Genomic DNA, 25,117 nt, shown 5'->3' with positions numbered 1-25,117 from the left:
GTAACCATTGCTAATGGCAGTGGCTATTCTCTAAGTGAACTTAATAGCAGGTAATGGACTTCTCCTCCAAGAACTTATCCAATCCTTTTTTAAACACAGCTATACTAACTGCACGAACCACATTCTCTGGCAACAAATTCCAGAGTTTAATTGTGCGTTGAGTAAAAAAGAACTTTCTCCGATTAGTTTTAAATGTGCCCCATGCTAACTTCATGGAGTGTCCCCTAGTCCTACTATCCGAAAGAGTAAATAACCGATTCACATCTACCCGTTCTAGACCTCTCATGATTTTAAACACCTCTATCATATCCCCCCTCAGTCGTCTCTTCTCCAAGCTGAAAAGTCCTAACCTCTTTAGTCTTTCCTCATAGGGGAGTTGTTCCATTCCCCTTATCATTTTGGTAGCCCTTCTCTGTACCTTCTCCATCGCAATTATATCTTTTTTGAGATGCGGCGACCAGAATTGTACACAGTATTCAAGGTGCGGTCTCACCATGGAGCGATACAGAGGCATTATGACATTTTCCGTTTTATTCATCATTCCTTTTCTAATAATTCCCAACATTCTGTTTGCTTTTTTGACTGCCGCAGCACACTGAACCGACGATTTCAATGTATTATCCACTATGACACCTAGATCTCTTTCTTGGGTTGTAGCACCTAATATGGAACCCAACATCGTGTAATTATAGCATGGGTTATTTTTCCCTATATGCATCACCTTGCACTTATCCACATTAAATTTAATCTGCCATTTGGATGCCCAATTTTCCAGTCTCACAAGGTCTTCCTGCAATTTATCACAATCTGCTTGTGATTTAACTACTCTGCACAATTTTGTGTCATCTGCAAATTTGATTATCTCACTCGTCGTATTTCTTTCCAGATCATTTATAAATATATTGAACAGTAAGGGTCCCAATACAGATCCCTGAGGCACTCCACTGTCCACTCCCTTCCACTGAGAAAATTGCCCATTTAATCCTATTCTCTGTTTCCTGTCTTTTAGCCAGTTTGCAATCCACGAAAGGACATCGCCACCTATCCCATGACTTTTTACTTTTCCTAGAAGCCTCTCATGAGGAACTTTGTCAAACGCCTTCTGAAAATCCAAGTATACTATATCTACCGGTTCACCTTTATCCACATGTTTATTAACTCCTTTTGAGTTTCCCTTTCTCCCTTTCCCTCTGTGGAAGAAGCCCTCATCCAGTGAACAAGTTCCTCCCCCTGTTTTCGGTTCCAAACCAAAACTCACTTTTTCCAAGGGACTTTGGATAGAGCCAATAATGCTATGAGGTCTAGATAGATAGATAGCGAAGGGGTCACAAAACTGTCATCCCTTATTAGTTGCATCGATGTCTATACAGACACTGCAAGAGGGTGAGGTCTGCGTGGAGTAAGAGTGGTAGGGATGGTTGACATTCCCCAGTGGGAGATGTAAGTGTTTTAACAAAACTCCTGCGGCCTCATGATTCAGGGCTTTTTTTTTTTATTATTTTCAAGAGCCAGGAACTGGTGAAGTGGTTTCCCCAAGGAGAGGGGGCTGCCTGTCTTGCCTGCTGTCCTGGAAAAGTGACTGGGCCTTCAGGACTAGGGAGACGTTCTCTTGGGGTCTAGGAGTCCCCTCATAGCCTGAAGATACTAGGAAGAGGTGTAAAAGAAACAGGGAAGTTAAGCCCATGCTCCTGTCCTGTCCAAGAAGGGATTTCTTTAAGAGAGATTTCAGAGAGGATTTCGCTTTGTGGAGAGTCAGGGGGGAAGGCTGCCCTGCAAGGAAGTGTCCCATTGAGTTTCTCTCTGAGAAAAGCATGCCGTCTGCTTTTATCTACTGGATTTAGGTGAGCAGCATTCAGAAGTGCAGGTACTGGTAGGGGAAGTGCCCAGGGAGGGCACTGCGATATTCAATGGACTTTGTTTTTCTGCAGGCACACCAAGCCATGCCGTGCCCACTGTGATCTTTCCTGCAACCAAATCACCAGTAAAGGGTTTTATTTTTCGAGCAACACTGGCAGTGGTGGCGGCTGTTTTGTTCTTGCTGCTGGATTTGTTGCAGAGGACCTCCAGAAACCCCCCCCCCCCCATCACCACAAAGGACTGATGTTGAAAAAAAAAGCTGAGCTCCTACATTTAGGACCTTAAGCTAGGTGCCTATTTTCAGCCGAACATAGGGCCTAAGTTTTCAGCTCAAAAAACTGACATACAATTTAGAGGCCTAAACGTTAGGCCCCTGCTATTCATTTGCCTAGATTTAGGCTCCTAAGTTAGGTGGCTAGTTCTGAAATTATCACTGCTAAGCTCCTAACTTTGTTTGCCTCCATAGCTGATTTTTAGCCTCCTAAATTTAGGGGCCTGGTGAAACTAAGAGCCTAAATTTAGGCACTCTTCCCCAATACATTTTCAAAAGTGCCAATTTAAGAGCCTAACTGCAAACGTTAGGAGCCTAAATGCTCTGAAAATTGGTCTATAAGAACCTTGACAGACTGTGCAGGAAGACCCCCAGGAAAATGACCCATGGACCTCCCACAGGCGCCCCAGTCACTGAGGGGGTTGCATACACATATATATAGATACAAACACACACAGCATATGACAAATTCCAGAGAATATACAACACACCCTGCCTTGGAATGGATAGATATTTAGTACAACAGCCATGAAATGTGTACTGAATATCACAAACTACACCGAGCACAGAATATCACCGAGCTCTTGGCATAAGACCCAGCTCGCAGGCAACATATAACAACATTCCCTATGGCCTGACAAGCTCAAGGGCATCACCAGATGTATCCAGTTTATCCGTTGTGATGTTGGCTCCAGCCAGGATCCGTTGGAAAAAAACCACAAAGGGGCTGAGGAAAGTGAGTCTTCAGCTTGGAACAGAAAGCAAAGGGATGGCAGCTTATTTCAGACAGAGAGCAAGGGGCTCTGAGAAGGCAAATGAACAAGAGAAGCTGGAGGGAGGGAAACTCAAAAGGAACAGCCTTCCAGCTCAGGTTTATAGGAGCCAAAGCAGTGGGAGAACTTGAGTGAATAGGATTGAGACAAAGGGAGGTGGAAGAGCACAGACTGAGTGGCAGGTGCTAATGGGCAGACTGGCTGGACCAGCCTTCATGTTTCTATATGTACCCTCAGTGGCTCAGCAGAGTGAGTGGGGAGAGAGAGAAGGGATACGTTGCTCCGGCTTTAGCAGCCCAGGTCTGGTGTACGTGTAATCTTTACGGATCAGTTGTCTGGACCTCCTTACTGACTAAAAAGAGACGGTTACATTCGCACCACGCCATGGAGTCGCTGAGGCCCTGCTGACACAATGGGAGGCCAGGGAGAGAAAAAGCTCAGCCCCCATTCCTCCTCCTCCTCCTTCCTTTGGGTTGGAAGGAAACGGGAGAGCCCCAGCCTGGCCCACGGCCTCGCAGGCTCCTCCTCAGCCACTTCCTGGTTTCTGCAAGCCGCCCCGCACACAGAGGAGACAGGGCTCAGAGAGAGCCCCGCCGGGTCCCGAAGAACCTCGAAAGCAAGCGCACAAGGTGGGTGCCCGGGTGGTTATCCGGGGGGGGGAGCGAAACCTGCCCTGTGCGGCCTCCTGGCTCCCTTCGCCTCGGTTCTGGCTGTGGCACAGCATCTTGGAAGTCGTTTCTTTGGCAGCCCCTGCAGCCCGGTACTCAGCCTGGCATCATCGCTGGCCTCCCTCTGCCACCCTCCTCCCCTCCCCCGCCCTGCATGGCTCCTGCTCCGTTTTGCCCCCCCCCCCCCCCCCCCGGGTACCGGCCCAGATTCTGACTGCAGTCCTTTCATCCTTTTTGCAGGAAGGGAAAGGTAGTGACTGCCAGGGGACTCGGTGGCACTCCAGCCAGATCACTGGACTGGTGCACAGCCCCCCTATGCGCCTGAGGGTTCCTGGAAAAACTGTGCTTCTGCCGTGGCCACCTGGGCACTTCGGCCCTCATTATTGTTCTTTTGCCCCATGAAAAGAAGTCACCTCAACCAGTAATGCTTTCCATAGAAAAGGAAGTTAAAATGTGACAGATTTGAGCCTTGTTCCTGGGGAGCAAGCTTTACGCTGGGCATCCTGCTCCCATACACACTGGGTCTAGCATGGTGTACGTTGAACTGAGGACAAGGATGGGGGTGGGAGATGGATTGAGGCTTCAGCCCAGTCTCTGCTGCGCTGCAGGACTTTGAGGGAGTTTCTTAAGCTTCCTGTGCTTAAGTGTCTCCTGTGGTACATCTCATCTGTCCCTGGCACAAGATCTTCAGTGCTGACTCCCCCCCCCCCCGCTTCTCTCCTCCTGCCAGCAGGAAAGAGGGAGAGCATCATGTCAGGGCGGGGGTGGAGGGATTGGGGAGGGTGGTATCCTAGACGGTGCAGGCTCAGTACGAACCTCGTGGGAAATCAGGCCCTGGCCGGACTTAATTCCTCTTTCCCATAGGTACCTACCCGGATCAGTCCAGACCGTGGGTTATGCCTTCCTTCCAGCAGGTGGAGACAGAGAAAAACTCCAAGGGCACCCTCACTTAACCCCGTGTGCCTCCTGCATCCCTTCAGTGTTTCTCTGTCTCCAGCAGATGGAGGTGGTGCAAACCCTGCAGTCTTGCCCTGTTTCTGGGGTATAGGCTATCCCTTTTAAAAAAAATTTAAAAAAAGAAGAAGTTGCAGAGCCAGGCTTTTGGCTGTCTGCAGTAAAGTTTTGAACCAAGCAAGAAAAAAAAAAAAAAAGTTGCTCAGTGGCAGTGCTTTACTATTCCCCTCTGGTGGCAGCTTCTTGGAGCTGGGGTTGGTTACCCCGCGAGGCTCCAGCCAGGTAAGGGGCTGGGGACGTGATTACCGGTGGTCCAGTCCCTCTCTACCCGTGGCCGTTTTCAGCGTTTTTTCAGCGTTTAAAAAAAAAAGAATTTTTTGGAACGTTTTCTTTTTTGGTCGGCTGCAATCGGGGACAACTCCGCTTACGTTTTGCCGCGTTTTTGTTCGATTTCGCCACATTTTTTGCCGTTGTTACGCTTACCACGATGCCGTGGCCATCTTTGTGTGTGGCCTGTGGGAAGTCCTCCTTGCGGCTTTCCCGGGCCGGCATTTGCCCCCGCTGCCTCCCTGTGGAGGGGGAGGGCAGCTCTTTTTCTGGGTCTGCAGCACTGCCAAAGCCCAGAGGGGCTCCAAAACGATCTGCTGCGTGGAATTCTCGGGCTGACCCGTTTCCCCTCAGTGCGGGGGACGGCAGCCATTTTGAACACTTTTGCTGAAGCTCAAGCACGGGCGATGGGGGCGGGGGGAGCTTCCCCCAGCGCTGTTGCCGGTCCCTGCCAGTCCTGTGGCTACTTCTGATCCGGATCCCTGGTGGGGATGATGTGGATTCAGACTCTTTTTCTTTAGATTTTGTCCTCCTAATGCAGAAAGCCTTTTTGGCTGCGCGGTCCGCCCCCCCCCCCCCCCAAGGTTGCCAAGCACACAGGATGGGCCTGCGTCTCTGCAGGTCGCGAAGTTAAAAGGCTCTTTGCCTTCGGGAGGAACGGCCGCCCTGGAGGTTCTGGGCAGTGCGGCCGCAGGCGCAGCAGCCTCTCCTCCCCCTTCAGAAGAGGAACAGAGGAAACAGGCCCCATTGGATGGGGATGATCCGAGAGTGGTTCGTCTGTTCCAAAGAGAGGAGTTGGAACCCCTTAGTCCTTCGGTCCTTGCAGAGCTGGGGGTGGAGATCCCTCCGCATGCTCCGCCCCAGGACTCGGTGGATCCGGTCCTGGCAGGGTTGCAAGTACCAACCCGGGCTTTTCCCTTTCTTCCCATGCTGGTCTGAGGGTTGGTCGGGCTATGGATAAGCTTTATCCCTTGCTCGACGAGTCGTGGGAACTTCTACGATCCTCTAAAGTGGACGCTTCCGTTTTGGCAGTTATCAAGCGGCCCACTATTCCGAGGGCTGGGTCGGCGGCTCTCAAAGGATCTTCAGGATCGGGAGCTCGAGGCCCTGCTGAAGTGCATTTTTGAGGTGTCAGCCCCGGGTATTCGAGCGGCGGTCTGTAGTAGTTACGTGCTGCGGGCCAGCCTGCGCTGGGTACAGCAACTGCTGACATCCAGAGATCTCCCTCCTGGGGAGGCAGAACAGGCGGAGGAGCATCTGGAGGCTGCGGTAGCCTATGGCTCCGATGCACTGTGTGACCTCCTCCGCACTTCTTCTCGCCCCATGTCGTCGGCTGTGGTCGGCAAGGCGCCTTCTGCGGTCGTGCAACTGGTCAGCGGATGTTTCCTCCAAGGCCCAGCTTGGGGAGCTTCCATTCAAAGGTGCTTTTCTGTTTGGTGATGATTTGGAAAAAGTCTCTGGGTGAGAATAAAGTTCATAAGTTGCCAGAGGACAGACCAAGAGCCTCCAGAGGGTTTCCGCCCTCCCGCTCTCGCTTTAGGGGGCAGCATCGGTTTCGGCAGAACCGGCCACCATCGGTGGGACAGCATCAGCCTTTGGCCAGGTCCCAGCCCTGGAACTCGTCCTTTCGCGGACGCAGGCTCTCCCGGGAGGGAGGTTCTTCCTCCTCTCTTGCCTCCAAGACTCCGCAATGAGATGGGGCCGGCCCATTCCTTGTTCCCTGTACGTACCCGGAGCAGTCCAGACAGTGGGTTATGTCCCCCTTCCAGCAGGTGGAGTCAGAGCAAAACTCGAAGGCTGGCCTCTTATAAGCTGGAGCGCCCTCTCTGTCCCTCCAGTATTTCTCTGACTCCTGCAGGTGAAAGGCAGCAGTCCCTTCGGTCCTCCATCTATCTTACAAAGGGGAACTTTTCTCTTTTCCTTCTTATTTCTATTGACATATTTATTTCTTGGATGGATCTCTTTAATTAAAAAAAAAAAAAAAGAGAACTTTATAACAAATTTTACTCTCAGCAAATTTTCAAAGATTCACTCCCTCAGCTCTAGGCTCCAACTTGCAAGCGGAGCTAGTGGTTCTTTTCTTTCTGGGGGTAAGTGCTGTTCCTTTTTTGATTACTTTCAGGTCCAGCTTTTTCTTCTGGAGTGAGTTCAAGGGCTCAGGAGTGCACGCTGGTGGTCCAGCCTCTCCCCCCTCCCCTTAACATCATAGTGCCCTGCCCTGAGAGGTCGTTGCCTCGGGGCAGTGTTTCCCCTGTTTTTTTCAGGCTTCTAAGCCTTGTCATTGCTCTGCTAGCGGATGCCTGCTTCCCGCTCCAGACAGTCGGCGGCTCTGCCAAGCAGCCATGCTGCACCCGTCTCGTTGCTGCACCTGTAGAAGGCCAGGTTCGCGCCTCTCCAGGGAGGGTATTTGCGTGAGATGTCTCCCCGGCGGGGAGGGTCCCTCACGAGCGGCTGGGAGGCTTCATTCGCGCTCGCAGGCATGTCTTGCAGCGAGGCTGGCCACGTTCCCGCCCAGTGCGGGAACGGCGGCCATTTTGGATTCCCTGCTGCCAGTTCCCGCGCAGCCAGGCCCTGACTTGGACCTCGATTTTCTGCTGAACCTCTCTCCAGTGACTCCCCCGGACCCGGAGCTGCAGCCTCCTTCAGCTCAGCCTGTGGGAAACCCCACCCCGGCGTTTGCTCCGTTGGGCCCTCCCCCTGGTCCTTTTTCCACTGATTTCATTTTATTGTTACACAGTGCATATTTGGCCAGCATGAGCCACCAGCAGGGATCTGCTGCGGGGCCTCTACCTCCCAAAGTAATTCATTGGTCAGATCCAGGCTGTGGTCAGCCTTCTGGATCCCAGGGTGACGTGGGGATCTCCCAACCGGGGGGGTACTCTAGGAGCCAGTCAGCCCCCGGTTGAGGAGACGTGGCTATCCAGAAGCAGTCATCTCCACGCTCCTCAAGACGCAAAAGACGTCCACCTCCATTTCCTATGTCCGGATCTGGAAAGTGTTTGAGGCTTGGTGCACTTCCATGGACATCTCTCCATGCTGGCTTTCCATTGCACATGTTTTGTCTTTCCTACAGTGTGGCCTGGACAAGGGCTTGGCATACAATTCCCTGCGGGTTCAGGTCGCAGCACTTGGGGCTCTGGTTCGTCATCAGGAGACAGCTCCTCTTTCTGCACATCCGGATATTGTCCGATTCTTGAAAGGAGTAAAGCATGTCAGGCCACCGATTCACCTCCTTTGTCCTTCGTGAAGTCTCAACTTGGTCCTTCGGGTGCTCACCGGCCCACCATTTGAGCCTTTGCGGAGCGCATCTCTCAAGGATCTCACCCTTAAAGCAGCCTTCCTTGAGTCCATTTGTTCTGCACGCCGGATCTCGGAGTTACAGGCTCTATCCTGCAGAGAACCCTTTTCTACGTTTTACGGACTCCGGGGTGTCCCTGTCCACAGTGCCCTCCTTCTTGCTTAAGGTGGTTTCGCCTTTTCATCTGAATCAGTCGGTGGAACTTCTTTCCTTCGCCGCTGAGGATCGGCTGGAACTTCGGAGACTGGATGTCAAACGGGTTCTTATTGGTTATCTGGAGGTCACCAATGAGTTTCACTTATCGGACCACCTGTTTGTTCTCTGGAGCGGTCCCAGGCGCAGCCACCAGGCGTCCAAATCCATGATCGCACGCTGGTTGAAGGATGCCATTGCCTCAGCGTATATTGGTGTTGGCCGTCGCCCTCCGGAAGGCATCAAGGCTCATTCGCTCCGTGCTCAAGCAACCTCCTGGGCTGAGAGCCGATCTGTCTCGCCGCAGGAGATATGTAGAGCTGCTACATGGAAATCGTTGCATACCTTTGCACGGCACTATCGCTTGAATCTGCAACCTCCTGGGTTTGGCTCCTTTGGCGATCAGGTCCTTCGAGCCGGGCTCTCCGGGGCCCACCCTACATAGGGAAGCTTGGTACATCCCACTGTCTGGATTGATCCTGGTACGTACAGGGAAAAGAAAATTGGTTCTTACCTGATAATTTTCGTTCCTGTAGTACCACAGATCAGTCCAGACACCTGCCCTCGGATTAGGAGTGGGTGGCATTGGGTTTCAGTATTTCAGGAGTCCGCGCGCGGGTATTTGGTTATTTGATTGCAGGATACTAAGAAAGAACTCTACAGATTGTTTTCAGTGTTATCCATTTACTCCTGCAATTGCTGTTCTTGCTTGATTCATTACTAGTATGTGTTATTATTTGTGATAATTGTGGGTGGATCCTTGGGCCGGTGGCAGATGACCACGCCCACGGGGAAGATCCCGAGAGGGACCACCGGTCAGGCTCAGAGGATGGAGACAGACACACACTAGTTCATTTATTAAACAGTATAGTGAATCACCAGAGGGGGCAGTAGTGAGCTGGAAGCGCCCGGCTGGGCTGTAGTCCCTCAGGCACTGGAACAGCGATCCCAGGATGACTGAGCTGTACAGAAACTGAAATATAGTGAGTAGGCAGGGTATGCAGAGTTCAGGAACAGAACCTGGGTGGTAACACTCACACAATAGTCTCTTGAGGCAGCCCAGAGGCTGAAATGGAGTAGGCCCTCGAGGAGCGAGTACCTGGTTCCAGGGAAAGCTCTGAGAGAGAGATGGTAACTCACTGGTGTTGTAGGCAGCAGTTGTATTCAATAGCAGGTCCGGGAACATGGGCCCTCGAGGAGCGAGTACCGGTTCCAGGGAAAGCTCTGAGAGAGAGATGGTAACTCACTGGTGTTGTAGGCAGCGGTGACTTCCTGGCAGAAGTTGTATTCGGTAGCAGGTCCGGGAACGTGGGCCTCGAGGAGCGAGTACCGGTTCCAGACTGCAACCTGAAAAGCAAAAGAGAGAGCGAGACCCCCGAGGAGCGGGTACCCCTGGAAAGGTCCGAGGAGGCAGAGTAGCAAGGTTTGCGGAGAGCGAATCCCGTCCGCAGCGATACCTGGAGGAAGCCCTTGTTAACTCGAATAGCTAGCAAAGACGAAGACCTTAAGTATCCGGTGAGGATGACGTCATCTCAGGGGACGCCCCTGAGGTTCGCGCCACAGCTGGTACTTGAGTCGGGGCCGCGCCACAGGCGCGCCCTTAGGCCTCAGGAGAACATGGCGGAAGGCAGCGACTCTAGCCGGTCCGGGGACGCCGGAGGAGGTCGGCAAGATGACGCCGCGGCAGCCAAAACTTCCATCAACCAAAGAGGGAGTCGCCAAAGAGGTAAGGAGGGCGGAGTGGAGACGTCGGGCAGCGACGGTTGCAGCAGTAGGGTTATTTATTATTCTGCTCGGTTATTCAATATACTGAAGGGATGCAGGAGGCACACCGGGTTAAGTGAGGGTGCCCTTCAAGTTTTTCTCTGTCTCCATCTGCTGGAAGGGGGGCATAACCCACGGTCTGGACTGATCCGTGGTACTACAGGACCGAAAATTATCAGGTAAGAACAAATTTTCTTTTCCGTGGCACCATAGTGGCCTAAGGTTTGGAGGCGTATGCTATCTCGTGGCCCATTGCACTCCAGAGGTGGCTGTGCCACCGAGCGGTAATGAAGGGGGGGTTTGGATCCCCGGTATGAACTTCCTTTTCCCCCCCACATGGACAGCAGCTCTGAGATTTTGTGCTGGAGCCCCAGTTTACTCTTCCCCCCTCCCCCACCTCACTTATGGTCAGCGACGGCGCACGCTTCAGAGCCTCACTGAAACGCTGGCATGTTGAAACTGGCTTCCTTTTAAAAATCGCTGCAGCAGGCCGAGATAAGGGCTTAACGGAAAAGGTTTTTGTTTTTTTTTCCTGAGCCAAATCAAACTCCTTCTGCAGATCTCCCCTTGCACAAACCTCTGGATTTAGGCATGACATCTGGGGCGGCCGGGCCAGTGTTCCCTCCCTTCCCACCTGCCAGCACTTGGGGATAGATCGCGGTCCTTGGGGTGGTGTGTGGGGGGGGGAGGGGGGGGGGAGGGGTGTAAATCAGTCCTAGCATTCAGGATATCCCTCAGGCCCACACAGGAGAGAGATTCACATTCACAGCTTCAATTGTTTGTAAAGAAATCTCATCGCGCTTGCTCATCAGGGATAGCCTGGCAGGCTGTACGGCTTTGAGGTCACGGGAGGCTGGGTGACTGTTTAACCAGACTAGGCCTGGCCACAGGAGCAGGCAGTGCTCCTGGACACGTGAGCGGCTGCCGGAGATCCAGGTGGAGTCGGGTGGCGGATAAAGGCTTTTAGGGACTCCGTGCGACCTCGGTGATTCCCGATCATGGAAGGTGAGTCCGTGCTAGGAGAGCAGTCACCTTCCGAAATCCTGTTCAGACATACACAAGGTGCTTTACTCTTTTTAGGTTTTGAGGGCAGCGGAGGCCGGCTGCGGACAGGTTAGGATAGAGAGGCAGAGCAACAGGACAGAGACAGCTGTCTCTGAGGCAAATGGATGCCACCTGGGCAGGAAGGAACAGAAGCAGCTTGGGATGTTCGGGAGAAATATGACAGAAGCCAGGAAGAGATTCAGCTAGCAGGAGAGGGACATAGGAGGTGGGGAAGGAAAGAGACAGCCTACTTTGATCATGGGGGCAGGCAGTGACCAAAGTGTCAACACCCAGGAGATTTGTTGCCAGGGCTGTGCTGGTGATTCATCCTCTGCCCCTGTGGGACAGGAGGCACTGAAAGTCATTAGCAGGCCGGTCACGCAGCAGAGGTAAGGGCACCCCAGGGGTATCCCCATACATAGGACTGACAAAAGAGGCCCCCAGAGACCTTGCTAAAGGAATGCCCTTGTTATCTCTAGCTGCTAGCCGGAAACTGTCGGACAGCATGGCGCAGCTCATGCAGGAGCTGGGGATTGCCTTCTTCCAGAAGCAGCAGCTGAACGCCTCCATGGCTGACACCTTCCTGGAGCATCTGTGCCTCCTGGACATCAACTCGGAGCCTCTGACTGCCCGGAATACCAGCATCATCTGCACTATAGGTAACCCCGGCCCTCCTTCTTACCCCATCTGACCTCTGACCTAGAGGTATCACTAACTCAATCCCTCGTCGGGCTCTACACATAACCTCCTATCCCCAGCTGGACAATGTTCTGCCCTGTAACGAGTTTTGTCGCCCCCTTCTGATTTCAGGGCCTGCCTCTCGCTCTGTGGAAATGCTAAGGGAGATGATCAAGGCTGGAATGAATATCGCCCGGCTAAACTTCTCCCACGGATCCCACGAGGTATGACTCTCTTCTCAGCAAGGTTCAGGGTGAGCCGCCCTCCCTCCCCCGGGGATGCCAGGAGCTTAAGAGAAGCCTTCTGCATCTGAAGCCGGCCTCCCTGCCAGTTCCTCACGCTCGCTCCCTGGCGTTTTGATTTTATTTTTGCAGTATCATGCCGGCTCCATAAAGAACATCCGGGAAGCGACAGAGAGCTTTGCCCCGAATGCAACCTTCTACAGACCCGTGGCCATCGCTTTGGATACCAAGGGCCCGGAAATCCGCACTGGGGTGCTGAGAGGGGTGAGTGCGGGAACCACGCGCGCTGACACAGAAGGGGGGGTGGCTGGTATTGCGAGTGTAAAGGAGTCTGCGAGGCGGGAGCGTCCGCAGAGACGCCGGAGGGGCGTCCCCTAGTCGATGGCGGGCTGTCGATCGGGTGCGTGGCCTTGGGTGACAGATTTCTGTCCGTCTCTGGGCCGCGCGACCGTTCCCGCTTTTGAAGTTGCGTTCTCTTGCATTTTGAAATGTCGACTCACCCCCCCCCCCCCCCTTGTCCAGGGTGAGCAAACTGAGGTGGAGCTGGTGAAGGGCTCCCGGGTGAAGGTGACCACGGATGACGCCTTCAGTGACAAGTGCGACGAGCAGCTGATCTGGGTAGACTACAAGAGCATCAGCAAAGTCCTGAAAGTGGGCAGCAGGATCTTCGTGGATGACGGACTCCTCTCTCTCCTGGTGAAGGAAATCGGTGAGCGAGTGGCCGGTGGTGGACACTGTGGTGGGTGCAGGAGTCTCTCTCAGCTCTCGCCGAGCCCGGGGGTCAGGCAGTGCCCGTACTTGCATGGACAGATGCAGGGCCCTGGGATCACACGTCCACCAAGACACTTTCTTAATTTGGTCACTGAGAAAATTTGACTGAGACAAATGTCTGTCTTTCAACTTGGTTCCGGGACTTAGGGTAATAAAGGGAGCTGTGTAAATCCACACAGAGTCAGGGGCAGAGCCGGGATTAGAACCAAGACACAGGGCGATAAAGTGACTCCCTGAGGTCACATGGAGTCAGGGGCAGAGCCGGGATTAGTACTAAGACACGGGGTAATAAAATGACTCCCTGAGGTCACACAGAGTCAGGGGGCAGAACCGGGATTAGTACTAAGACACGGGGTAATAAAATGACTCCCTGAGGTCACACAGAGTCAGGGGGCAGAGCCACGATTAGAACCAAGACACAGGGTGATAAAGTGATTCCCTGAGGTCACACAGAGTCAGGGGCAGAGCTGGGATTAGTACTAAGACACGGGGTAATAAAGTGGCTCCCTGAGGTCACACAGAGTCAGGGGGCAGAGCCGGGAATAGTACTAAGACACGGGGTAATAAAATGACTCCCTGAGGTCACACAGAGTCAGGGGGCAGAGCTGGGATTAGAACCAAGACACAGGGTGATAAAGTGACTCCCTGAGGTCACATTGAGTCAGGGGCAGAGCCGGGATTAGTACTAAGACACAGGGTGATAAAGTGATTCCCTGAGGTCACACAGAGTCAGGGGCAGAGCCGGGATTAGTACTAAGACACGGGGTAATAAAGTGGCTCCCTGAGGTCACACAGAGTCAGGGGGCAGAGCCGGGATTAGTACTAAGACACGGGGTAATAAAATGACTCCCTGAGGTCACACAGAGTCAGGGGGCAGAGCCTGGATTAGAACCAAGACACAGGGTGATAAAGTGACTCCCTGAGGTCACATTGAGTCAGGGGCAGAGCCGGGATTAGTACTAAGACACGGGGTAATAAAGTGGCTCCCTGAGGTCACACAGAGTCAGGGGGCAGAGCCGGGATTAGTACTAAGACACGGGGTAATAAAATGACTCCCTGAGGTCACACAGAGTCAGGGGGCAGAGCCGCGATTAGAACCAAGACACAGGGTGATAAAGTGACTCCTTGAGGTCACAGAGTCAAGGACAGAGACGGGATCTGAACCAAAGTACAGGGAGATAATGCGACTCCCTTTAGGTCACACATAGAGGCAGTGGCAGAGCTGGGATTAGAACTGAGGCACAGGGAGATAAAAGGGTACATTATCAGCACTGGGGGTGGGTGGGCTGCCTAATTTGTACGTGTTGCTTGCGGTTTTAAACCTGCACAAGCCAACCTGGTATTCAGCCACGAAACATCCACGTCATTTGTGCTCGGAGATCGGGCCATTTTGTGGCTTAAGAAATCCAGGCTAAACTTAACTTGTTTTAAATGAAGGGCGCAAGGCGCGGGTGTTAGCAGCAATATCAGAAATTCCCAAGCATGTGCGTGGCTTACAAACACCTCCCTCCATCCCCTGAAGAAGGCCAAAACTGCCACGAGTTGTGAACGCCCGCACGCGCCGTACCTTCAGGCAGCTGATAAGCCACTTGCAGGGATGCAGCTGATCTGCCCACGGGACCGCTCGTGGGAGGGGCCGGGAGCCCGAAGGGGCTTCGGAGAATTTTCCCCACAGTGACTTGGGCCCACGGGCCACTGCTGGGCACTTAACCCTTCCCTCTCCTTGTTGGACCAGGTCCTGACTTCTGTCTGACGGAGGTGGAGAACGGAGGCGTTCTGAGCAGCAGGAAGGGGGTGAACCTGCCCGGGGCCGAGGTGGACCTGCCGGCGCTCTCGGCACGTGACGTCCAGGACCTGTGCTTCGGCCTCCAGCAGGGCGTGGACATGATTTTCGCTTCTTTCATTCGCAAGGCGGACGACGTGCTGGCCATCCGCCAAGTGCTGGGGGAGCAGGGAAAGAACATCAAAATAATCAGCAAGATCGAGAACCACGAGGGAGTGGAAAAGTAATGCCACGCGCCTGCCTTTCTGTCCGCGCGTCCTTCCACTGTCCCTCGTCCCTGACCGTGTGTCCTGCGACTGTCCCTCACCTCTGTCTATATATCCTCTCACTATGCCTTATCCCTGCCCACATGTCCTGTGTCTGTCCCTCACCTCTGTCTATATATCCTCTCACTATGCCTTATCCCTGCCCACATGTCCTGTGTCTGTCCCTCACCTCTGTCTATATATCCTCTCACTATGCCTTATCCCTGTCCACATGTCCTGTGTCTGTCCCTCACCTCTGTCTATATATCCTCTCACTATGCCTTATCCCTGCCCACATGTCCTGTGTCTGTCCCTCACCTCTGTCTATATATCCTCTCACTATGCCTTATCCCTGCCCACATGTCCTGTGTCTGTCCCTCACCTCTGTCTATATATCCTCTCACTATGCCTTATCCCTGTCCACATGTCCTGTGTCTGTCCCTCACCTCTGTCTATATATCCTCTCACTATGCCTTATCCCTGTCCACATGTCCTGTGTCTGTCCCTCACCTCTGTCTATATATCCTCTCACTATGCCTTATCCCTGTCCACATGTCCTGCGACTGTCCCTCACCTCTGTCTATATATCCTCTCACTATGCCTTATCCCTGTCCACATGTCCTGTGTCTGTCCCTCACCTCTGTCTATATATCCTCTCACTATGCCTTATCCCTGCTCACATGTCCTGTGTCTGTCCCTCACCTCTGTCTATATATCCTCTCACTATGCCTTATCCCTGCTCACATGTCCTGTGTCTGTCCCTCACCTCTGTCTATATATCCTCTCACTATGCCTTATCCCTGCTCACATGTCCTGTGTCTGTCCCTCACCTCTGTCTATATATCCTCTCACTATGCCTTATCCCTGTCCACATGTCCTGTGTCTGTCCCTCACCTCTGTCTATATATCCTCTCACTATGCCTTATCCCTGTCCACATGTCCTGTGTCTGTCCCTCACCTCTGTCTATATATCCTCTCACTATGCCTTATCCCTGTCCACATGTCCTGTGTCTGTCCCTCACCTCTGTCTATATATCCTCTCACTATGCCTTATCCCTGTCCACATGTCCTGTGTCTGTCCCTCACCTCTGTCTATATATCCTCTCACTATGCCTTATCCCTGTCCACATGTCCTGTGTCTGTCCCTCACCTCTGTCTATATATCCTCTCACTATGCCTTATCCCTGCTCACATGTCCTGTGTCTGTCCCTCACCTCTGTCTATATATCCTCTCACTATGCCTTATCCCTGTCCACATGTCCTGTGTCTGTCCCTCACCTCTGTCTATATATCCTCTCACTATGCCTTATCCCTGTCCACATGTCCTGTGTCTGTCCCTCACCTCTGTCTATATATCCTCTCACTATGCCTTATCCCTGTCCACATGTCCTGTGTCTGTCCCTCACCTCTGTCTATATATCCTCTCACTATTCCTTATCCCTGCTCACATGTCCTGTGTCTGTCCCTCACCTCTGTCTATATATCCTCTCACTATGCCTTATCCCTGCTCACATGTCCTGTGTCTGTCCCTCACCTCTGTCTATATATCCTCTCACTATGCCTTATCCCTGTCCACATGTCCTGTGTCTGTCCCTCACCTCTGTCTATATATCCTCTCACTGTTCATTATCCCTGCTCACATGTCCTGTGTCTGTCCCTCACCTCTGTCTATATATCCTCTCACTATTCCTTATCCCTGCTCACATGTCCTGTGTCTGTCCCTCACCTCTGTCTATATATCCTCTCACTATGCCTTATCCCTGCCCACATGTCCTGTGTCTGTCCCTCACCTCTGTCTATATATCCTCTCACTGTTCATTATCCCTGCCCACATGTCCTGTGACTGTCCCTCATCCCTGACCGTGTGTTCTGAGATTGTCCCTGTGTCCAGGGGGAGGTAATTATGAAGGGTATCCACCTGGGCAGAATGACCTCACATGAAGCTGCTCCTTCTCAAATACGGAAAACGTCTGTGTTGAGTCCCACAGCCCCTGCACGGCTGCCACAGGAAGAAGAGGCATTCCTGCTGTTGTACATTTGCGTTTCAACTGTACGGCCACTATTTTACTCCCCCCCCCCCCCCCAAACTGAATACAATGCAGGACCAGAGTACATGGATGCTTTTAAAGGACGTGTGGTCAAGACGTCTGTCCGAAGGTTGCTCCTCTTTTGCTCTCTCTCAATGTATCCTCTATCAGCTCACGCCCTCTGTCTCTTCCTCGCTCTCTTCCCCATGCCCTGTCTCACCCCCTTCTCCTCTCTCTCAGGTTCGATGAGATTCTGGAAGCCAGCGATGGGATAATGGTGGCCCGTGGGGACCTGGGCATTGAGATCCCAGCTGAGAAAGTCTTTCTTGCTCAGAAGATGATGATTGGACGGTGTAACCGTGCCGGGAAGCCCGTTATCTGCGCCACGCAGGTGAGAGGTGGACGCCTTCTGCCACCAGCTCCCAGGGCGGGGGGGGGGGGGGGGCGCGTCCCTTTGCAGACCTGTCCCCCTCTATAGCAGTGACCACTGGGTCGCCAAGTCCCTCACCAGATCCCTGACTCCTGAGTTCCTCACTCTGTCTCTGGGTCACTGAGTCCCTTGCTCTGACATTGACCCCTGGGTCCCTGGATTCCTCATTCTATTGCTGACCTCGCTGTGGTCACCGGGTCCCTTCCACCTGTCTCCCGTTTTTTTTTCCAGATGTTGGAAAGCATGATCAAGAAACCGCGGCCAACCCGTGCCGAGAGCAGCGACGTGGCCAACGCCGTGCTGGATGGGGCTGATTGCATCATGCTTTCCGGGGAGACTGCCAAGGGGATGTACCCCGTGGAGGCCGTCCGGATGCAGCACGCGGTAAGAACGTCAAACGGAAGGAAGCGGCCGGACGCGACTGGAGGGGTGCAAGAGAGAGAGAGAGAGAGAGAATGTGGCTACGTGTGGGAAAGCCAGGACGGCATAGACTTAGCGTGATGAGAGCGGGGGGGGGGGGGGGGGGGGGGAGCGCAGAGCTTGTAGGGACTGGCGGAGGGGGTTGCACATCCTGGGCTCGTGCCCCGCCGCATGGCGTCACCGGGATCGTTCCTCTCCGTAGATCGCCCGGGAGGCCGAAGCCGCCATCTATAACCAGCAGCTGTTTCAGGAACTGCGTCGGCTCACCCCACTGTCCCAGGACCCCACCGAGGTGACTGCCATCGGCGCCGTCGAGGCCTCGTTCAAGTGCTGTGCAGGGGCCATCATCGTGCTGACCACGTCTGGCAGGTGAGGAGGAGAAGGTTCTCGGCAGTGCCCCCGGCAAGGTGCGCACATTCCCTGCGGTTAGAAACCTCCTTCCCGGGCCAGCTCCTGGGCCCTCCCCTGTCATTCCTAGTCAGGTCCTCCGCATCCTGGGAGGCAGCGTTCATGGCCCCTGGGGGGGGGGGGGGGGGGGGGGAGGGAGTCACGCTGCATCCTTAAGGGCCACACCGTTTGGCCAGATTTAAAGCCCATGATATGGCAGGAGCTCTGGTGTGTGTGGCCCCCCCCCGGCTTCAGGGCCCCAACTGCAGTGACCCAACTAGGAAGAGCGGGAGGATCCCATTGAAAGAGGGGGGCAAAATCTCCAGCTTTTGCCCCCGATCCTAGCCCTGATGCTGAGGTGCGTGTAAACTCCGGGTCGCTGTCGCCAGCTGATGGGTCTCTTCCTCGGGCGCTGAATTTCCGTCACGGTTCGGATGGGGGGGTGGGGGGGGGGCTGCCGATGCGGAGGCTCTCTGTGGTCACTGACTCTTCTCTCTCTCACCTGCAGGTCGGCCCAGCTGCTGTCCCGTTACCGCCCTCGGGCCCCCATCATCGCCGTCACCAGGAACGAGCAGGTGGCACGTCAGGCCCATCTCTGCCGGGGGGTCTTCCCCGTCCTGTACCGCGAGGCTCAGCAGGAGGCCTGGGCCGATGACGTGGACCGCAGGGTTCATTTTGGCATCGAAATCGGTAAGCGCCAGGGTGGGTGAGGGGGGTCCTCCTCCCTCCCCCCCCCCCCCCGAGCTTCAGCTTCCTACCCCTAACCTCTTCTCTTCCTCAGCCACCCCTGCACTCTCCTTATCAATTAAACCATCCTATCCCTGCCTCTCCTCCCCGTCCACCCCTGCACCTTCATGTCAGCTGCACTATCCTATCCCTGCCTCTCCTTCCCGACCACCTCTGCATCCTCCCCCCTCCCCCCCCCCCTCAATGAAAGCCTCTTCATCTAGTCAGACCCGGTCAGGCGAGAGGGTCATCCGTGCCAGCCGGCAAATGGAGACGGGGCCCGCTGATGCCGCTCCTTCTGTCAGTATTCTCTGTCCTCTGCCGATGGTGGACCCTGCACACCCGGGTCGTGGACCAGGGCCGGGTAGGCCTGGCTCCTGAGGCGAAAGACTAAGCTCTCCCTCCCTCGGTTCAGAAGGAATTGGCATTAGTGATGGCGGCTCCTGAGGGACACAGCCCGGGGCCCCCTTCCCTCAGCTGAGCGCTCTTTCCTCCTCCACCCCCCGATGTCTCTCTGATATTGTTTGTGGTCCCCCCCCCCCCCAAAAAAAAACCCCTTGAGACTGAGAGAAGACCAGAGGTTGTTTGGAAAAAGAAAAGAAAAGGAGAGAGACTGTGGAGGTCAGAGAGCTCTCCTGCGGCCCGTTTTCAGGTCAGGGAGGCGGCAGGGGACTCGGGCTGGTCGGCGGCAGCCTTGGGTGAGATTTTGTCGCGAGCTTTCTGCTCCGGCCCACGGCGGCCACGCTCTGAGGATGCTGGGGGGGGGGGGGGGAGTATGGCGGTCTCCGCGGGGCACGAGATTGGAGCTCCTCGCTTGCGGAGCGTGCAAACAGCTCCCGGGTCGCAGGGAGGCACAGGGAGCTTTTGCGGAGCTCCTCAGATTTGTGCACTCAGTGGGGGTGGCTTTGGAGGTGGGCACTCCCGTGGGAGAGGCGTCCATCCTAGCTCGGCAGGGAACGGATGTTTTATTGGGGGGGGGGGGGCGCCCTCCTCTGCTCTCTACCACGGCGAAGGTAGCCGGCACGTAAAAGCATAGCAGGCTTCTGTTCTCCCTGGGGTGGTTTTGTATGGGAGAGGCTGCTTGGGGGAAGCACGGCAGGAGAGCTGCACTGTTGCCTTCTGCTGAAAAGGGCATATATTAGGTGCCGGGAAAGGAAGGACTCATTGACGGGGAGTGTGTGTGAGGACTCTGCGGGGAGTGCTTGTGATCCTTCAGGAAGGACTCTGCGGGGAGTGTGTGTGTGATCCTCCAGGAAGGACTCTGCGGGGAGTGTGTGTGATCCTCCAGGAAGGACTCTGTGGGGAGTGTGTGTGTGATCCTCCAGGAAGGACTCTGCGGGGAGTGTGTGTGATCCTCCAGGAAGGACTCTGCGGGGAGTGTGTGTGTGATCCTCCAGGAAGGACTCTGCGGGGAGTGTGTGTGATCCTCCAGGAAGGACTCTGCGGGGAGAGTGTGTGACCCTCCAGGAAGGACTCTGTGGGGACTGTGTGTGATCCTCCAGGAAGGACTCTGCGGGGAGTGTGTGTGATCCTCCAGGAAGGACTGTGTGGGGAGTGTGTGTGATCCTTCAGGAAGGACTCTGCGGGGAGTGTGTGTGTGATCCTCCAGGAAGGACTCTACGGGGACTGTGTGTGATCCTTCAGGAAGGACTCTGCGGGGACTGTGTGTGATCCTCCAGAAAGGACTGTGTGGGGAGTGTGTGTGATCCTCCAGGAAGGACTCTGCGGGGACTGTGTGTGATCCTCCAAGAAGGACTGTGTGGGGAGTGTGTGTGATCCTCCAGGAAGGACTCTGCGGGGACTGTGTGTGATCCTCCAGGAAGGCGTCTGCGGGGAGTGTGTGTGATCCTCCAGGAAGGACTCTGTGGGGAGTGTGTGTGATCCTCCAAGAAGGACTGTGTGGAGAGTGTGTGTGATCCTCCAGGAAGGACTCTGCGGGGAGTGTGTGTGATCCTCCAAGAAGGACTCTGCGGGGAGTGTGTGTGTGATCCTCCAGGAAGGACTCTGCGGGGAGTGTGTGTGTGATCCTGCAGGAAGGACTCTGCGGGGACTGTGTGTGATCCTCCAGGAAGGCGTCTGCGGGGAGTGTGTGTGATCCTCCAGGAAGGCGTCTGCGGGGAGTGTGTGTGATCCTCCAGGAAGGAATCTGCGGGGACTGAGTGTGATCCTCCAGGAAGGCGTCTGCAGGGACTGTGTGTGATCCTCCAGGAAGGCCTCTGCAGGGAGAGTGTGTGATCCTCCAGGAAGGACTCTGCGGGGAGTGTGTGTGATCCTCCAGGAAGGCGTCTGCGGGGAGTGTGTGTGTGATCCTCCAGGAAGGACTCTGCGGGGACTGTGTGTGATCCTCCAGGAAGGCACTTATTGGTGGGTCCCACCATTCCATGTGTTCCCACTGGCAGGTTTGGTGGCTTCAGTGGGAACGGCGAACATTTTGATGCTGTGGGAAAGAGACGGGGAGCTGGAGTCTCCTGCTCTTCCTCCCGCGGGTTAGTTTCCAGACCTTGGTGATTTGGCGCTTTTTATGGTTCAGTGCCTGCTCCAAGGGCCCCTCTTTCTTAATCTGAACTTTGGTGCCCAGGAAATTTCGACAGCCCTGTGAGAATTCCATTCCAGGGCCTGCTGTTTCTCAAGGAACCAGAGACTGATTTTGTCTTATGGTTTCACCTTCGGGCGGGCATGGTTAGTGAAGAAGAGTTTACTACTCCCAGTCCGTGGTGGCTATGCTTAGGTGCGGGTTTGGAGAGGTTTCCAGGGCTTGGTGCTCTGGCCGTCAGGGCTCCCCTGGGGGGGCTACACTGTTCCGTTGATTCTGGAAGTTTTACAGGAAGGCATTTCTAAGGGGTTGGCTCTTAATACACTGAAGGTGCAGGTAGCGTCTCTCTCGCTCTTGCCAGGGGCGTTCAGCAGACGAGACCTCTGCTCCGGATTCCGGTTCCACCTCGGGATCCGAACTTAGTCTCGTCTTGTTCTTGGCGGGACCGCAGTTTGCCCCTCTCCAGGCCCTCTCTTTAAGGCTGCTCACGCCGCAGACGGTCTTCCTGGTCACTCTTTGTCCGTCTCAGAGGCATCGTCTGAGTTGCAGGCGCTCTCTTGTAGGGGAAGCCTTGGGTTCGTAGGAAAAGGGCCGGTGCGGTTCCCTCTTTACTTCCGAAGATCCTTTTCGGTTGCCAGTGGAATCAGTCCCTCTCTTTGCCTTCCTTAGCAGGCAGGCGGGTTCTGAAGGCTGCACGCTCCTGTTTTTAAGTCGTCTCAAGCTCCCCGGTGCCTTCGGGCACTCCTGGTCATCTCTCCGTCCTGTGTGGGGGGGACGACCGTGGAAGGGCGAGGCGGCCTCTCGGGTTTACGGCGGCGGGCCGGACTAAGGAGCTGATTACAGCAGCTTAGGTGAATCCCGGCACTCCCTTGCCGAAGCAGGTAGGGGCTCATTCCACAAGGGTGCAGGCTGTTTCTTGGGCGGAGCTGCGATTAATCTCTCCTTTGGAGATTTATAAGGTGAGGTCGCGGTGGGCCTTGCGGACCCTTTCTAACTAAGCATTGCCGGCTGGGTGTCAGGACTAGAGGGGAGGCCTCTTTCACCTCAGCGGTTTTGCGAGGGGCTGCCCTAATTTGAGGGTAAGCTTGGGTACATCCCTCTGGTCTGGCCTGGTCTGATTGGATGGCGAAATTGCTTCTTACCTGATCATTTTCCTTTTCTTTGATGCAGTCAGACCAGGCCAGGGCCCTGTTTTGCCAGTGTTTTGGGGAGTTTGTAGCTGCTGTGCCTTGCAGGGAAATCTACTAGCAGGCAGGTAAGCGGAGTTGAGGACCAGAATGTGTATGTATATATATGTCGCTACAGGTGAATTATTTCTGGTTTACTGTTGGGTGTTCTTCTTGTGCTTCTGCTTCCTTCTTCTTCTGGAAGTCGACTAATTAAAAAAAAAAGATCACTTGAGCTGACCATATGGTTGATAGTTGATGGTATTGAGCTTGATCACAGAAGGCTTATTGCGGGAATACTGGTGGGCTGGTGTCAGTACGGAGATATATAAGGAGTGACATCAGCAAGCCTGTTGCTCTCTGTCTCCATCTGCTGGTTGGCGTGCATAACCCACAGGTCTGGCCTGGTCTGACTGCATTAAGAGAGGAAGTTGTCAGGTAAGAAGTAATGTCACCGTCCCCGTCACAGACACTTCCCAGCAGCCCCCCATCACAGTTTCTTCTGTTGTTCTTTATTACAGGTAAAGTCCGGGGTTTTCTGCGTCCTGACGATATTGTGATCATCGTGACCGGCTGGAGGCCCGGCTCTGGCTTTACCAACATCATGCAGGTGGTCAAAGTGCCATAGAGGTGGCGGTGGCCTCAGCCGGCAACATCACCTCCTGTCCTCATCACCCACCACCAGCACCACCACCACCAGGGCCACCTTTTCCGGTCTGTGCACCCTTGCAGCGCCATGTCGTTCCTGCAGCTTCACGGCACCCCCACCTCCTAACACGCAGCCGCCACTCCTCTCCTGGGGACAGGAGCTCGGACACGCTCCAGGTCACCAGGTAGTGCAACCTGAGCAAAGGGCGTAGTCCTCACCCCCAGGCTGCAAGCTACAGGACAAGACCCTTCATCCCAGGAGGGCCAAAAGCCCACCAGGTGCAAGACAGTTTCACAATGAATATTCATGAGATGCATTTGCATAGACAGGAGTCTAGCACCGCCCCCGCCCCCCCATCATTACCCTTTCCTAGGTTTGATGCCTTATCCGCATGGACCTCCACCCGTCCCATCCCCTGGGGCAGTAGTAGACAGGCTCAGCTCTCTCCCTGGTGGATTCTTCCTGCTTATGCAATGAATGTTTTTTGCTTCAAGCAAGAGATAACGCTGGCTCACACAGAGAGGTTTTTCCCTTAACTGTTTGCGGAGTTGGGGGGGGGGCAATGGAGTGAAAGCGCCACGAAATCCTACCCCTGCTGCATCAGGCACGCCCTGCTTCTCATCCCCCCCCCGCTCCCACCCACACACAGTGCGACGAGGAGCTGCGCCGTCACCCAGTCCAAGGAAGGAGGGTTGGGGGCTTTTTTGTTTGTTTGTTTAACTTGAATCCCAGTGCATTCTGGGCTTTGTAGTGCCTTCTTCTCTCGTGTGACATCGGTGCCGCAGGTACCAGAATGCACCGGGATGGGGGGGGGGCTCTGTCAGAAGTCCAGGATGGCTTAATCAGGCCCCCTGGCATCTCTGATACTGCTCTCTGAGGGGGGCGTAGGGGAGGGGGGGGGTTAGGGCTGGGGGGATCTCACTTCTGTGCCTCCAGCTTCTGCCTGTGCTGCGGGGATCGCTTTTTATCATTTGTAATAAAAGCCGATGCCGCCCCTCACTCCAGGCTGTGCTTCATCCTTTCCGTGAGGAAACTCGTTCGGATCCCGGCCCAGAGATCTCAGGCCGCACGCATGGGCTCGGACATCCCCTGGCCCGAAGCGAGCGCCCCCTCCACCTGCGCCCGGTGTGTGTGTATATGTCCTCGCACGCCTGCAGCCCCGCGGGCGCCCTGATGAGGAGTCCCGCCCCCCCCCCCCAAATTCTCGGGCGCACGCGCTCCTGTCCCCCACTCCCCACCCCCATCCGCTCGCTGTCACAGCCGTGCGCGCCCCCATTCCCATGCATGCGCCGGACCCCCACCAGCCCACGCGGGCAGCCCCCTGCAGAAGGGCTCAGGCACTCCCCGATCTTCCTTCCCCCCATGTTAGGGGGGGGGGGGCCGAAACATCTTTGTCGGGCACGGAGCGCGGGGGCCGCCCGCCGGCTGGGATTACTGGAGCTCAGATGGACTGGAAAACGCAGCGAGATCTGCCTGTGCTCTCCCCACATCCCCGTGGTGGGAACGTGAGACCCGGGATGCCTTCCTGTCTGACGGCACTTGGGATGCGAGCGACTCAGTAGCGCCTGGCACGGGGAAAGGTAACCAGGAGACGGAGGGGGCTGGGGGATGTACGCCTGTCAGGGCAGCGAGCACGTGCTTCCTCCCTGGCTTTCACAGCTCCTTGCTGCATTTTGCTCTCCATTTCATCCAGGCCCCTCTTGCCTTTTTAAGATCTGAGTAAATTACTTTGCTGTTGGTGAAAATGAGATGATAACAATAGCTACCGAAAGGCAAACACTCTTCAAATCAGTGACCCTAATCTGCAGCTCCCCCACCTCCCCCACATTCCAGTATTGAGGAATGTCCTTCTCCCCTCCATTACTCGCTACCTCACACAAAACTCTGCCCATGCACCTCACTCCTGCCCTGT

The 25,117-nt window shown here is 54.8% G+C and overlaps 1 protein-coding gene across 2 annotated transcripts; it reads left to right on the top strand.

Moving 5' to 3' along the window:
* The first annotated feature begins 3,288 nt into the window (after nucleotides 1-3,288).
* On the top strand, nucleotides 3,289-24,090 carry PKLR (pyruvate kinase L/R). Of its 2 annotated transcripts, none has more exons than XM_029580320.1 (11): nucleotides 3,289-3,530; nucleotides 11,628-11,807; nucleotides 11,959-12,050; nucleotides 12,201-12,332; nucleotides 12,591-12,777; nucleotides 14,575-14,845; nucleotides 17,135-17,285; nucleotides 17,556-17,708; nucleotides 17,947-18,113; nucleotides 18,640-18,821; nucleotides 23,078-24,090. In XM_029580320.1, exons 1-11 carry the CDS (start codon nucleotides 3,314-3,316, stop codon nucleotides 23,182-23,184), a joined length of 1,839 nt encoding a protein of 612 aa, XP_029436180.1. In that variant the 5' UTR covers nucleotides 3,289-3,313; the 3' UTR covers nucleotides 23,185-24,090. The 2 variants fall into 2 exon arrangements, with proteins under 2 accessions (XP_029436180.1, XP_029436181.1); XM_029580321.1 differs by lacking the exon at nucleotides 3,289-3,530 and adding an exon at nucleotides 10,971-11,109.
* The last annotated feature ends 1,027 nt before the right edge of the window (nucleotides 24,091-25,117 follow it).

The sequence above is a fragment of the Rhinatrema bivittatum genome, chromosome 16, assembly GCF_901001135.1.
Source record: "Rhinatrema bivittatum chromosome 16, aRhiBiv1.1, whole genome shotgun sequence".
In the NCBI taxonomy this organism is placed as follows: domain Eukaryota; kingdom Metazoa; phylum Chordata; class Amphibia; order Gymnophiona; family Rhinatrematidae; genus Rhinatrema; species Rhinatrema bivittatum.
This window is presented reverse-complemented; position numbering and strand designations above follow the sequence as displayed.

What these genes read in the sequence shown, in the direction of transcription:
- PKLR (XM_029580320.1), top strand. Translation starts at nt 3,314, where the DNA reads ATGGGAGGCCAGGGAGAGAAAAAGCTCAGCCCCCATTCCTCCTCCTCC. An exon ending in GCACTGGGGTGCTGAGAGGG is followed by an intron (nt 12,333 to 12,590) that starts GTGAGTGCGGGA and finishes CCCCTTGTCCAG; the next exon opens with GGTGAGCAAACTGAGGTGGA. An exon ending in CCGTCCGGATGCAGCACGCG is followed by an intron (nt 17,709 to 17,946) that starts GTAAGAACGTCA and finishes TCCTCTCCGTAG; the next exon opens with ATCGCCCGGGAGGCCGAAGC.